Raw genomic sequence first — 13,362 nt, 5'->3', positions numbered from 1 at the left:
ACGCCGTAGTAGACATTTGACCGACATTATCTTTAAAAAATGAAATATACACGTCAAATCAAATCAAATATATTTTAATACGGCATAAAAATATCTCTTATATGTTAAATAAAATTTGTTTTGTATTTTAAGTATAAAGTTCATTAATTCAATTACTTTTATTAATGAGCCTTTACTTATCTACTCGGTTGTGTTAATCAATTTTTCCGCGTACACAATAACATTTTAGAGAAATTAACAAATTATTTTTTTTACCTTATATTTGTGTTGTGATTATATTTTTTCCCATCTGACAGCATTACGCGGTGACTTTACGAATGCGCGCGGTGAAAGTGGAGCAAAATGGGGGGATTTTTGGACACAGTCCGATGTATTCTACGCTCCTTCTGGACTATTCTTAATTCTATGACTACGCTTTTTGATTTCCAAATTATTTAAAAATAAAACCCGAAACTGAGAAATAAAAAAATGTATGGGAGTAGAAGTTTACAATAATCATGTCATTCGAATTACATAATTTGACTCTGAAAACACAGATTATAAAAATAGTTGAAACCTAATCAGTATAATATATTTCCCACCCAACAGTTTTTCGTGGAAATATTAAGGAAGTACCTAACTGGTTATTTTGTGACAGCTCATCGGATACTTGATGACATTTTATTTTCTATGGTCAAATTATTTGAGAATTTCTATACGGAAATCTTTGATTTTGCTCTGAAATCTCATGTCCGCCGCGGTAGGTTGTCAAGTGGTATTATAGTTTGTTCAATTTGAAAGCAATATTTTCAATTAAAATGTGGTTGGAAGAAGCGGACAGCTTTGCGGAACTTTTTCGCGGTTATCTTCCTTATTATTTGCTTGTAGCGTTGCCCATATTTATAATTATTTCTCCCGCAAATCCTGTCGCGGCTTCCCATGAGTTTCCCGTTTATCGGATGCAGCAATATGACTTGCACGGAGTCATGCACGGTAATTGAATTATCGCGTTTGATGGACTTTCTTATAAACGGGTTTCGATTTGTGTTGTGGTAAATGTTGCGTGTTTAATTTGTGTTGTAGGTTGTAGAAGCGCTTCTGTAAATTTGGAAGCCCGATCTCTGGCAGGATGGAGCACCTCTCGCCACTGCGTTGTAGCCAGGCTTCAGGACTTATCCGTCGACCAATTTCTAGAGATACGCTCCAAGGCGGGAGCCCTACTTCTGCTGCTGCCGGGAGACTTAAATAGCTTATCAGAATTGGAACGGGAGGTGAGATAAAAATAACATGAATTATTTAATTGACCAGCGCTTCCCGTATCCATAAAAACTTACTAACAATCATGTCGTTATATTAGTTCATTTATCATCAGTCAGGAAATAACACTTTATGAAAGTGGTTTAATTTTTTTGAGTTGAAGCAACTTTTCCCTGATTATTTTGAATATCAATATGCTACTGTAGCCTCAAGGAATCAGATTTGAAGAATGTAGCCTAAATATTTTTCTGTTATTATTTATTATTATTGTTTTCACAACGGGTTCAATAATTTAGCAGTGAATTATAGTCGACCTCGTAGTGTAATGGTCAGTGCGTTTGCCTACCATGCAAGAGGTCTCGGGTTCGATTCCCGATATGGTAGATATGAAATATTTATTTGAAAAGGTGTTTTTATACTAGAATATTTGAACGTAGTTATGAGGAAAGCAGCCAGCCATAGGAAAGTGAATTTGAGATAATAGCACTTTTGTAAAAAGACTTAATAATCAAATCTACACAATAGTTGGAATGTTTTTGACTTTAACAAATGAATAAATTAGTTTTAAAAAAAATTAAAAACAAGAATCTTATTATGTAATTGACCAGTTTTAATGATTTTTAAAGTACCGTGAGATTTTTTAGTGCTGTGAGTGTTTACTGCAAATTGAGAAATGCCGTTTTTGCAATCGACACCATTTTCAGATGGTGATTAATACAGTTTTTTGTATGAAAGCAGTCTGGCTGTTATAAGCAGAACATAGGATTTACCTTACTGCACCCGATAACATCAATATCTAATTTTTTCAAATTTGTGGACTTGCTGCTTTCTGCATGACTACGTTCATTTCATAGTCCCTGGACTGGTACCTGAGGCGTAAGACTGATCGGCTTACCTTCATGTAACAAAATTGATCAAGATACGCTGCAATTGGTGTACCGATGCAGTGCCCTATGCACCATTAGGAGCGGAAAGGGAAAATGAAAGGGAAAGGAAATTGAAAATAATGCCAACACTTTCATGTGAGAATCCAGTGTCCATCATCACATAACTAAGATAGTACTGTCGTTCTTTAGCCTGTTTTTTCTCTAACTTTCCAATCTTGTACGCTGTTAATCTCATATTATTATTCATTGTTTCTGCATTTACTTTGTGGGAAAACATTTTGAATTTATTTAAAATGAAACACTGTGTTTATATAAACAGTCCCAAAGCACAGGCAGCGTACGATCCTCCGAGTTAGTCCACTATTTAGATTTGCAACTTACTTAGATTTTGGGTATCTTAAAAGAATCCATTACCAAGTCACCATTTCCTGAACATTGTGTATTAATGATAGGTTTTTACGAATAGTTACCTTTAATGTTTATTTTACAATACTATGGAATTCGTTTAAACTATTAGATATTTTTTTCTATCGGAATTTAACAATGTATTGATCATTAGATTAGTTATTATTAAGATGAAATCAATAAAAGCCGTGTAATAACAGAGAATCCCTAAAAGTGTATTACTTACATCAGCAAGTAGGTTATATACTCTGAATGTAGGTAGATTATTAATAATTGGATTATTCTTACTTATCTTATTAATTTACAAATATTGATTTTATTTAAAAAGTATTGTATAAAATATTTTTTTTTATTCGATTAGTAATTTTTTTTCAAAAAAATTATTTTAACATAGAATTATTATAAAATAAAAACTTTGTTATAAATGTTATATATTTATTTTATTAAAATAAAAAATAAATAAAACCACTGTCCTTCCTGATTAGGTATTTCACTTTTGCTCAGGTACTATTGCTTTGGGAATTTGTTAGGGTTTTAATCAACTGTGCCTCGATTATGAACGTTATCTTCATTGTCTATATCGAGACAGTATACTTAACTTCTGTACTATCTGCATCTTACCTCGGTATGTTCTACCTACTTCATATCGACATCATATGATCGAAACAAGCCAATGAATGGCCGCAAATAAATAGTCCGCGTTCCTTACGTCATTAACATTTAAAATAGTTCTCATTTATATTTTAAATAAGCTTCTGTAATAAAAAGTGGTCACTTCAAAGCGATTATAAACTTCAATAAATCCCAATTCAAGCAAAAGATGCTAGCTTGAACAAGCATTTTGTATGACTTTTGGAAATCACCTTTACGGTACGCTAACAATTGTCTGTATGTATCTACCGATTGACTACAAAGCTGGCTCCTTTAACGTCTCGATATATACACTCGGAAAGATAGTAAAATAGATGGAAAAAATATAATAACTAAATGTATTTTTTACAGTGGTAACTTCCTAACGCCTAGATACTCATATGTTAATAGGACAGAACCTAGCGACATTATTTTCACATCTAGGCGTTCGTTTTATTGACTTCAAAATTTACTTATTTCTCTCTCATATTTTTAATAGGCTGTTAAGAAAAAAAGTGCCAACCTCAAAACGATTAAAAATTTTAATGAATCATAATTAAAGGAAAAATTGCTCGGTGGAACAAAATTTTTGACACTTTTGATGCGTAGATAAATGTATCGAGGGGTTCTAGACCCGTCGGTATAAACCGATGTACTTACATCAAAACTTGATGGTGGGGGTGTCGGTAGTATACCTTTGTAGTCAGTCGGGAGACATTTATCTTCAACTATGACGTCATACTGAAGCTATGTCATTTTAGAGCGTAGATATGTGTTTCATATCGATGTACCTACCCAAAACTTGAAGGTGGGAGGTCGGTAGTATATCTTTGTAATCGCTAGAGGGAATTTATCTTCAACTATACCGCCAAGGTGAAGGTATGACGTCTTTATTTTCCCATCATAATCGAGGCCCTGGTCTGGAGTTATGTTATAATTTATTAATTTTGTTTTCAGCACATGCTTTTGTTAGAGAATGCAATGGGAGCGCAGGAAATTTCTGTACCTGTTTATTTCGTTCCGTGGTCTACCGAGATGAATGGAATAGTGAATGACTTGGCAGCTAGTTTCACTAAAGACGATAAGTCGGGAAGTGCAACAGATGCCATGTTCAATATGGCTTCAGCTAATGGGTATCAAATAGGTAAACAATATTATAATCAGTGCATATCGAATTTCCACATATGTATTTTATTTGATTGATTCTGTTAAACTATGAGCAACCCCGAACAAAAAATATGTACATATGAAATGAATGTAAAACAAGTAAAAATCAAACGTTTAACAAATAGTCTAGTCTACAATGTGGTCCCCTGGTGCTTCACACATGGAGGGTTCTGGGTTTCATTTTCAAATGTGAGATTCTCAATTTTTCTCGAGCCTGGGTATCCTGCGCTGTAATTGGCCATTATAATCGGCCCTACTGGCCTGCTGCGGTTAGGGTTTCCATATGAAGGGTGTTTGCGGCATTTGACAGGCATTTTAAGGTTTAGACAGGCGTGCGACCGGCAATGCTCTGAGACAGGCATTTTAAAATTTCTCACCTGATGATTAATCGCTACTCTCAGGCTGGCAATGCTGGTCAACCCCTCCCCCTGTTCCATTTGTGTGGAGGATGATGAATCTATCGATTTATTTTTCAGAGTTTACCACTTTTTACTTTAGACAGACATTATGTCTGAAAAATCATGCATTTTAGGCATCCCTTGCATTTTTGAAATGGGAAAGCCTAGTTCTGGAAATACAAATTAAAAAATTGACTTACTTAAATATTGTTTTTTAGTTTATTTTTTAAAAACGATCTTGTAAAATATAAATAAAATAAATGTAATATAAACCTGTCATAAAAAAAAAATGTGTCCCACCGAAAAGTCTTTAGACTTAGTGGGTAACAAATTATTATATGTATTTTTTAATTATAAAATAAACGCTGCTCTGCAGCACTGAAACTGAAATATTGAAAAATGTGCACACTCAGTTAATTTATTGCAATTAATATGATTATGTTAATTCTTAAAACCTAAAAATCAACAAATCTAACTTTTTTATAGTGAACAAAATTTATTAAAAAGAAAAAACATATTTTTAGTGACACATCTATAGTTTCATTTTCCACAAACTTCAAATGCATTAATCTTATAAAAGGGAACAAATAAAATATTTTTTTGTATTTTTACTAAACATTAACAAAATGACACACAATATCCAGTTATATATTTTGCTTGAACATCTGGAAAAACTTATGGTATCCGTGATCAGGCACATATGTGGTTCAGTTCATATCTCAATGAAAGAGAATATGCAGTTGTGTTCCAGGGTAATAGCTCATCCAACTTAAGGTGTCTACTGGAGTACCCCAAGGATCAGTACTCGGACCACTCCTCTATCTCCTGTACACCAAAGATATAGAGAATATTATCAAAGAATGTGGATTGTGGTCTCACTGCTATGCAGATGATACGCAGATTTATTTTTATTGTAAACCGAGCGAGAGAAATGTGCTTGTTGATTTGATTAATGGATGCATTGAGAAAATAGGAAACTGGATGGCTGAAAATAGACTAACACTTAATCCATCTAAAACGGAACAACTATGGATGGCTTCAGCTAGACGACAGAATTTGATTCAGGATACGGCACTACCTGATGTAAGGAGTACCGCTTTACCCACCGTTAAACTACTGGGAGTCATCCTTAATTTTGACCTTTCTCTTGACGCTCAAATTAGTAGAACGATAAGTTCGTGCTTTTACCAGCTGAGACAGATTAAATGCATATGCAAAAATTTGCCAGTTGATGCCGCCCGTCAATTAATAAATGCGTTTGTAGTGTCTAGAGTCGATTATTGTAATGGTATCTACGCAGGTTTACCAATGAATAAAATGACTCGCCTACAGGCTGAATTAAATGCTGCAGCGAGACTTATTTTTGGAATCTCTAAATTCAGTCATATCACTCCACTACTTCGGGAATTGCACTGGCTACGTTTCCACAGAGGGTGGAATACAAACTCTGTTGGCTTATGTATAAGTCACAGCACAACTCTGCTCCAGAATATCTAAGGGAACTCTGCATTCCAGATTAAGTAGCTGACAGACGTCTTACGCTTAGATCAGCTACATCTACGTCGAAAGGAAAGTTATTATACCTCTACGCAAACAGCGCACTAAATTCGGCGAACGTGCATTTGCGGTCGCAGGCCTACGGCATGGAATGCTCTCCCAGCAGAAATCCGAAACTGTGAGAGTGAAGTGATTTTTCTGAAAAACTTAAAACCCACTTGTTCTCTAAATCATTTGAATAAATTCATAGCATGTGGTGGAAAAGTAATATGAAAAAGTACATTATTTTTCTTAAATTAAAAAGTTAAAATTAAATTTATGTCTTTATATAATCACTTTGTAAAGCGCCCTTGAGGTATTATATTACGAAAATGGCGCTGTATAAGTTATGCATAATTATTATTATTATTGTTATATTATAGAAAAAATATCATGTTGACCGAGAAAAATTTTGGAAGGTGTTATCGTAGTATGGAGTAAAAATCTGACACCAGCTGTTATTTCTCTGTATAAAGACAGCACAGCATGTGTTAGGGTATAATGGATCATACACATCGTGGTTTGACATTCATAAAGGTGTCAAACAGGGATGTGTGATGTCATCATGGCTGTTCAACTGAAAGGTTAAGAATGGGAGGAAAAATGGGTGGTTTAACTGTCAATTGTCTTTTGAATGCTGATGATGCTGTGCTTCTTAGCAAGAAGAGGAACTCCAATTCTCGGTAACAAAGGTCTACACGATGTATGCAAGGGAAGCGATTTGCCGATGAATGTTGATAAATCGAATGTGATGGTTTTTTAAAGAAATGAAAGTATGACTAAATGCGAAATGGAGTTATACTAAAACAGGTAGAGGAATTTGCGTATCTGGGAAGTATGTTTACTAGGGATGGAATGACTGAGAAAGATATTGAAAGGAGGGTGAGTGCCGGGAACAGAGTGAATGGTACATTTAAATCAATCTTGGCAAATAAACGGTTGTCGCAAGAAGCAAAATTAGCAGTTCACAATCGGCTCCTGGTCCCAACCCTGATGTATGGGAGCGAAGTATAAACTTGGAAAAATAGGGATGAAAGTAGGCTGAATGCTGTCAAAATGCGATCTCTCAGGCGAATGAGTGGTAAAACTATGTACGATAGATGCACAAATGTAGAGATCCATACATTATGTAAGGCTGAGATAAGCATTATCGACAAAATCAAGAAAGGAGCTCTGCGCTGGTTTAGACATGTAGAGCAAATGGACAGCGAAAGAACGACTAAGAATATTTACAATGCAAATGTTGATGGATGCAGAAATAGAGGAAGACCTAGAAATACATGGCACGACCAAATCCAACAAATACTTGAAGATGCACATGTCAAAAGTCGGAATAATCGGCGCGCGTGCATGAGAAGATACATGAATGTAGAGGAAGCGAGATCTGTATGCAAAGATAGAGTGATGTGGCGTTCTAACCTCTCTGCCCACCCTTACGGGAAAACGGCGTGATGGTTTTTTGCTGTTCTTGTATATCGTGTTTTATTTATTTACAATCTAAGCTAATATGAAGATGTGAATAATTTTTCAGTTGTATCAAGTTCTGCAAATCAAAAGCAGGAGTCAAAGGTTGTTACTCTCCACGGGCAATTAATGGGACAAGAACACGCAGGGAAAGTTACTAAAGATAGTAATAAAATCCCCACCATAGCCATAGTGGCACATTACGACTCCTCAGCAGCTGCTCCGGTAAGTTCTAGAACCAATTTTTAGTATTTTTCTTTTGGAATATAGTCAAAATCATGTAAATATCTGCCGAAACATTCTGGGCGTGTAAAAATCAAAATTACATTTTCAATATTTCAATTATTTTAATTTGCTATAATAACATTTTATAAAATTGTATTTTTTAGTTTTGACCACATTTAATTTATTTTTTTTTGTTTTGGGAAAAAAGAAATATAAATTGTTCTTTTGATTTACCCAAATATTTAAATTTCGGTGGCCATTTTCATCATTCGACTAGTTAAACTCACTATTAAGTTTTGGAAATTAATTGTGGTATCGAGAGTGGGGTTTCGAACCTCGGACCTCTGATCTGTGAGTCCGCGACACTAGCCACTAGACTACAGCCCATTTTTTAAGTTCCCCCGAGAAATGCCAGTAGGAAAATTCAATCTACATAATGGTTCTTGTTTGTGTTTGGTAGGAGTTGGCTTACGGCGCAGACTCTAATGCGTCGGGCGTCGCTGTGCTGTTAGAGTTGGTCAGGATATTCTCCCAGCTGTACTCTTTACCCAGCACTCGTGGTCCAGCCAACCTGGTGTTCCTGCTGACCGGAGCTGCGAGGATGAACTACTACTCCACCAAGAAGTGGATCGAAGACCAAGTGGATTCCTTGGATGGATCTTTGATTGCCGTACGGTTATTTTCCCCAAAATTCCTTTTTTAATCTCCTTTATTTACTTACTCCAATCCCATCTAGAGTTTGTTTATTTATTTTATTTTATTTGACACTTTATATACATATACAATATGAATACATATAAGGGCGGGCATATTGCCTTAAGGCAATTTCTTCCTACCTACCCAAACCGTTCAGTTTGAGAAAATTATAAATACATGTTGAGTTACAAGGCCCTTGCACTGTCAGCGCAGTGTCTTTACTGTATATGTACTAAACATTCATACTTCTGAGGACACAATCAACAATTTTCCACCTAAATAGGCTTTTAACAATCAACATATGTAAATACAATTTTTTCGCCTCAATATCCTGACTTTCTAAAAGAAATAATTATAACAAACTACATATTAAAAAACTGACTACATATTAAATAAGTAATGTTTGTTTTTAAGGATGCAGCCTTCGTAGTGTGTCTGGACTCCCTATCCTCTGGCAGTTCCATGATAATGCACGTGTCCAAGCCTCCCAAAGAGGGCGGCCCCACCAATCTGTTCTACAAGCAGCTGAAGCAGGCCGCCCTCATGAAGGAGGCGGCCGGCGTCGAAGGGATGCATAAGAAGATCAACCTCGCTGATGAAAACCTGGCTTGGGAGCACGAGAGGTTCAGCATTCGCCGGCTGCCCGCCTTTACACTGAGCTCATTGAAGGTCGCGCATTTAAATAAAATTTTGTTCCAAAATCTATGTAGGGGAGTGTAATACAGCGGAACTCCGTTTATCCGAACTCTAGTCGTCCGGGTTGACAAATATCAGGATACAAAAAATTAAGGAGATGTTGTAATAGCAAAAAAAGGGTGCAGGCGGCTGACGGGCTTCTTCGCCGATGCAATTAACTTTACTGGACATAATGTTTGAATATCTTTTTATGTGATAACGTCTGGCACTCATTTTTCCGGATAATCGGAGTTTTACTGTATTTGTTTTTAACACATTTGCGGACACTTTTTTTCTGGTAGGATTCATTCATATGGCCACATATAACTTTTTATTTTATTTTTATATTTCACCTCCGATTGGGTTGTTGGTTTGAAGTAAATCTTATTTGACTAACATACTGGGACATAGTTTGTTTATAAAATAATTCAACTTGACACTGACGAAAGCATTAAAAAAAAAACATGCTGTCACTATTTCGGCGGACTGTTTTTTATAGGGAAACAATATCTCCTACTATATAATTATTTCAGTGTTAAATTTCTTCCTACTATTTTTTAAATTATATTTATTTCTAAAATTTCTCTAATTAAGTATTTTAATGCATAGCTTACATGTATTAAAATATAAGTTACTTCCTAAATAATAATCAGTATCTGAACTTATTTTCTTAAATTAATATTATCTTTTGCAGAGTCACAAGACCAACATTCGGAGTTCTCTTCTGGATACAGGGGATAGTGTTGACTTGAAGAGTTTGACCGTGAACACACATGTCATTACCGAAGCACTTGCGGGATACTTGTACAATATGTCTGTTTCCGATTACAGTGCCATTTTCAGTGAATCATTGGTAAGAAATTGTTTGATTTTTATTATTTGTTTTTTACAATATACATAAGAGGTAAAACAGAGTATAAAAAAAATAAAGGATAATTAAATAGCAATGAAATTCATATTAATGAAATACATATCAACAGTAAAAATAGTAAACAAAAAATCCCACAAAAGTGTTCATGGATATACAAGAAATGTTTGAGAAAAGAAAATATTCTGTAAAAGATTACAAAGACACCCAAATAACGTAAACAAAGATGACAGGCTTAAATTAAACTCAACATGGTTCCCAGCACTACATACTACAAAAATTAATAGAAATATGCCTACTGCCGACTGCGACACAGTACAAATTACTAGTACTTAAACACAATTTTTTCTCTACAAAATACTCTGTTTACCCTGAAGATGTCTCCTGCAATGGTAGCCGAAACGTCGGAACAAATCCAACACACACAGTATCACCCAAAAAATAAACATATTAATTATAAGGTACTTTTTTATTTTATAGTAATTAAAAAAGGAAATAAAAAATACAAAAAAAAAAAACACAAAAATATTCCTTATTATTAAAGTGCAACAAAATATATCATATAATAAAATAGTTAATATCTTTAGTTTGAATCCAGGATAGTGCGTGTTTCTTAAAAGAAGGAAAATTTTGGGATCAACGAAATTATTATCAGTAAAAAAAGAATTAAACATTTTTGGGCCTATAAAATATGCATGTCTCTGTGCTAGCCTTGTTTTCCAATGTGGTATTTCTAACACACGATTCCTTCTTTGACTTGGTCTATTTGAATTACTTGGAAATATATTATTTTTTTTACATTCATTCTTAGTTCGGATCAGGTTGTGGTTCCTTGGCTAGTGTTGCGGACTCACAGATCAGAGATCCAAGGCTCGAATTTTTTGAAATTTCAAATTGAAATATTTGGGTAAATTATAGTAAATTAGAACCTTGATATTACTTTTTTCACAGAAGCAAAAAAAAAGAAAACTATGCATATTTCCCTGTAACAAACCCGTTACAGGGGGAGGTGGCGGCTTCGTCTCCCTGGTAAACGGGAAGCCTAGGAGCCCGGAGCGCCGAGAGAGCACTGACCGCTAAGTTAACCTCAATAGTCCTGAAAAGGACTTTTCAACGTGTCCTGTTGGTACAGAGAGGCGATCGCAGTTAGGGCAATCAAGGCGGAAGCCAGCAGCGAAGAGCGAAGTCCTGCAGGAGGTGGAGAGGGCGGAGGCATCGAATGAAACACACAACTCGAGTGTCTGGAGCGAACTGAATGTTTATTAAAAAACATACCCTTTAAAAAGTGCCGGAGCACGATGCCCTCACGCGTGTAAGTGAGCCGCCGCCAGGGAGGGGGGGTACGGTATTATGCTCGCTCGCCCTTTATGATTTTTAAACAAGGAAACCTATCCATCATTGCTCTTTTGTTAGTATACTTTTTAACGTTCCCCCTGTGTAAAAAGAGGTTCCGGTGTGTATTTTTTTAAAAACTTGTTTATTTTATCACATTGAAATTCTCTAACACAGAAAGTTGACAGTACGTCTTTGGAGTCGTGGATGAAGTTCCTGACTTCGCAGTCGCGCGCCACTCAGTTTGTGTCTCAGCCCAGCAGTCCCGTGATCGCGGCGCTAACGGACGCACTGGGAAGGTTCTTGCCCGAAGTCATCACATCACACTACACTCCGGACAAGAGAGATCCCGAGTTCTCCACCTACACACCGACATCTGCCATGCTTAATGTTTACAAGTAAGTTTAAAAAAAATAGACTCTTGCACTATTGAGAATATCTTATTTGCACTTTTTTATGCTAAATTTGTATTATGATGTATAGGCATACTGAATTACTCATAAAAGATTGACATGATTAAATGCATAGATTTACAAGAACTTTATTTGCTTTTAGCAAACTTATTTTTTTACACTAATTTTACTCACAGAAAGGGCTATTAATAATAACCGCTTCCGTATTGTATTCTGAACAACCAACCTATTTTTGATTGTACAGTTCCACATACTAAGTAATGTGACACATTTATGTTTATTATTTAGATGATGTTAAAATCTTGAGTTATTAATTCATTTGATTGATTGTTTTCAGCGTGAAGCCAGCTATATTTGATCTCATCTTGACAGTCGGAATACTGCTGTACATCGAATTAGTCTATTTATTCATAGTTTACTTCCCAAAAATATATTCCCAAGTTTGTAAACTTTCCGTGGAAAACAGCATAAAATCTTACAAGATGCAATGAGAACTGATTTATATGTATTTAATCGTTAAAATCACCCCTAGCGTGAGTTTGGACCAACCAAATGTGAATGAAATGGCAGTTTCCTAGTTTTGAATTTGAAGCATTTGTCACTCGCATCACCCTGAATTGGAAATATTTGCTTTTAATGGTTGTGTTATCTTACATGGATTAAAATCCTTTTTTGTTTATATGAAAACATCAAGTTTTGCATATTGTCTTTAATATTTTAACTTTTTAGTTGAAAATGCATTTTTGTTTTTTTTTTTATCTAACTCAATTTTGATGTTAAACTTTCTATATTTTATTATATTTTTAAACAGGATGCCGAGCTTTTATTTATTCATCTTCATATTCTTATTTATTTTGTACTCATTCCTTGTATAGTGTACTTGCAAATATCTACCTACTTAAACTCCGTAAAAAACAATAAAAGGCTGTAAAATATTTGTACTCAATTTATTTTGTATTTTTTCTGCAGTGCTTTTACTATGTTGTCGTTATAAATAAAAATATATGGGAATTAATTATGTTATAATATTGCAGTGCTACAATTAGGTAAAACACATTTTTTTTATTCTGAATGAATGTTACAAATAGGCAAGTCATGCATTTAAATACATAATCATAATATAATTTCAATGAATTACGACTGGCCTTTTACTAGCATTTATGCAGGAAGATACAAATGTGTATTTTTGGTGGGTTATTAAAAAATGCTGATTTCAAAGTTACCTTGTTGTAGTAATTAGCCCACAATATGGTTTGTAAGTTATGCAATAGGTTCTTTTCATGTTTTTTTTATTATTATTTTTAGTTTTAAATATGCAAAAAAATTACAATGGTAACGGTATTACTATTTTTTTCATGCAACATCGGATAAAATTTTAAGCAAGGTTTAATTAAAATAAGCCTATTTTGAATTACCCGAAAATGAGATGT

The 13,362-nt window shown here is 34.7% G+C and overlaps 1 protein-coding gene across 1 annotated transcript; it reads left to right on the top strand.

Annotated features, from left to right (window-relative positions):
• The first annotated feature begins 708 nt into the window (after positions 1–708).
• On the top strand, positions 709–12,878 carry LOC148272587 (BOS complex subunit NCLN). Its single transcript, XM_088239850.1, has 9 exons — positions 709–972; positions 1,063–1,250; positions 4,116–4,302; positions 7,791–7,948; positions 8,409–8,618; positions 9,059–9,313; positions 10,014–10,172; positions 11,697–11,917; positions 12,270–12,878. The coding sequence occupies exons 1-9, from the start codon at positions 798–800 to the stop codon at positions 12,421–12,423; spliced, it is 1,707 nt and encodes a 568-aa protein (XP_088095976.1). The 5' UTR covers positions 709–797; the 3' UTR covers positions 12,424–12,878.
• Positions 12,879–13,362: the final 484 nt, after the last annotated feature.

Source organism: Micrasema longulum, unplaced genomic scaffold, assembly GCF_059751315.1.
Source record: "Micrasema longulum isolate JH-2025_06_02 unplaced genomic scaffold, ASM5975131v1 h1tg002281l, whole genome shotgun sequence".
In the NCBI taxonomy this organism is placed as follows: domain Eukaryota; kingdom Metazoa; phylum Arthropoda; class Insecta; order Trichoptera; family Brachycentridae; genus Micrasema; species Micrasema longulum.
This window is presented reverse-complemented; position numbering and strand designations above follow the sequence as displayed.

Coding starts and splice junctions, on each gene's coding strand:
- LOC148272587 (XM_088239850.1), top strand. CDS start 798: ATGTGGTTGGAAGAAGCGGACAGCTTTGCGGAACTTTTTCGCGGTTAT. Junction 1,251..4,115: donor TATCAGAATTGGAACGGGAG/GTGAGATAAAAA, acceptor TTTTGTTTTCAG/CACATGCTTTTGTTAGAGAA. Junction 4,303..7,790: donor AGCTAATGGGTATCAAATAG/GTAAACAATATT, acceptor ATAATTTTTCAG/TTGTATCAAGTTCTGCAAAT.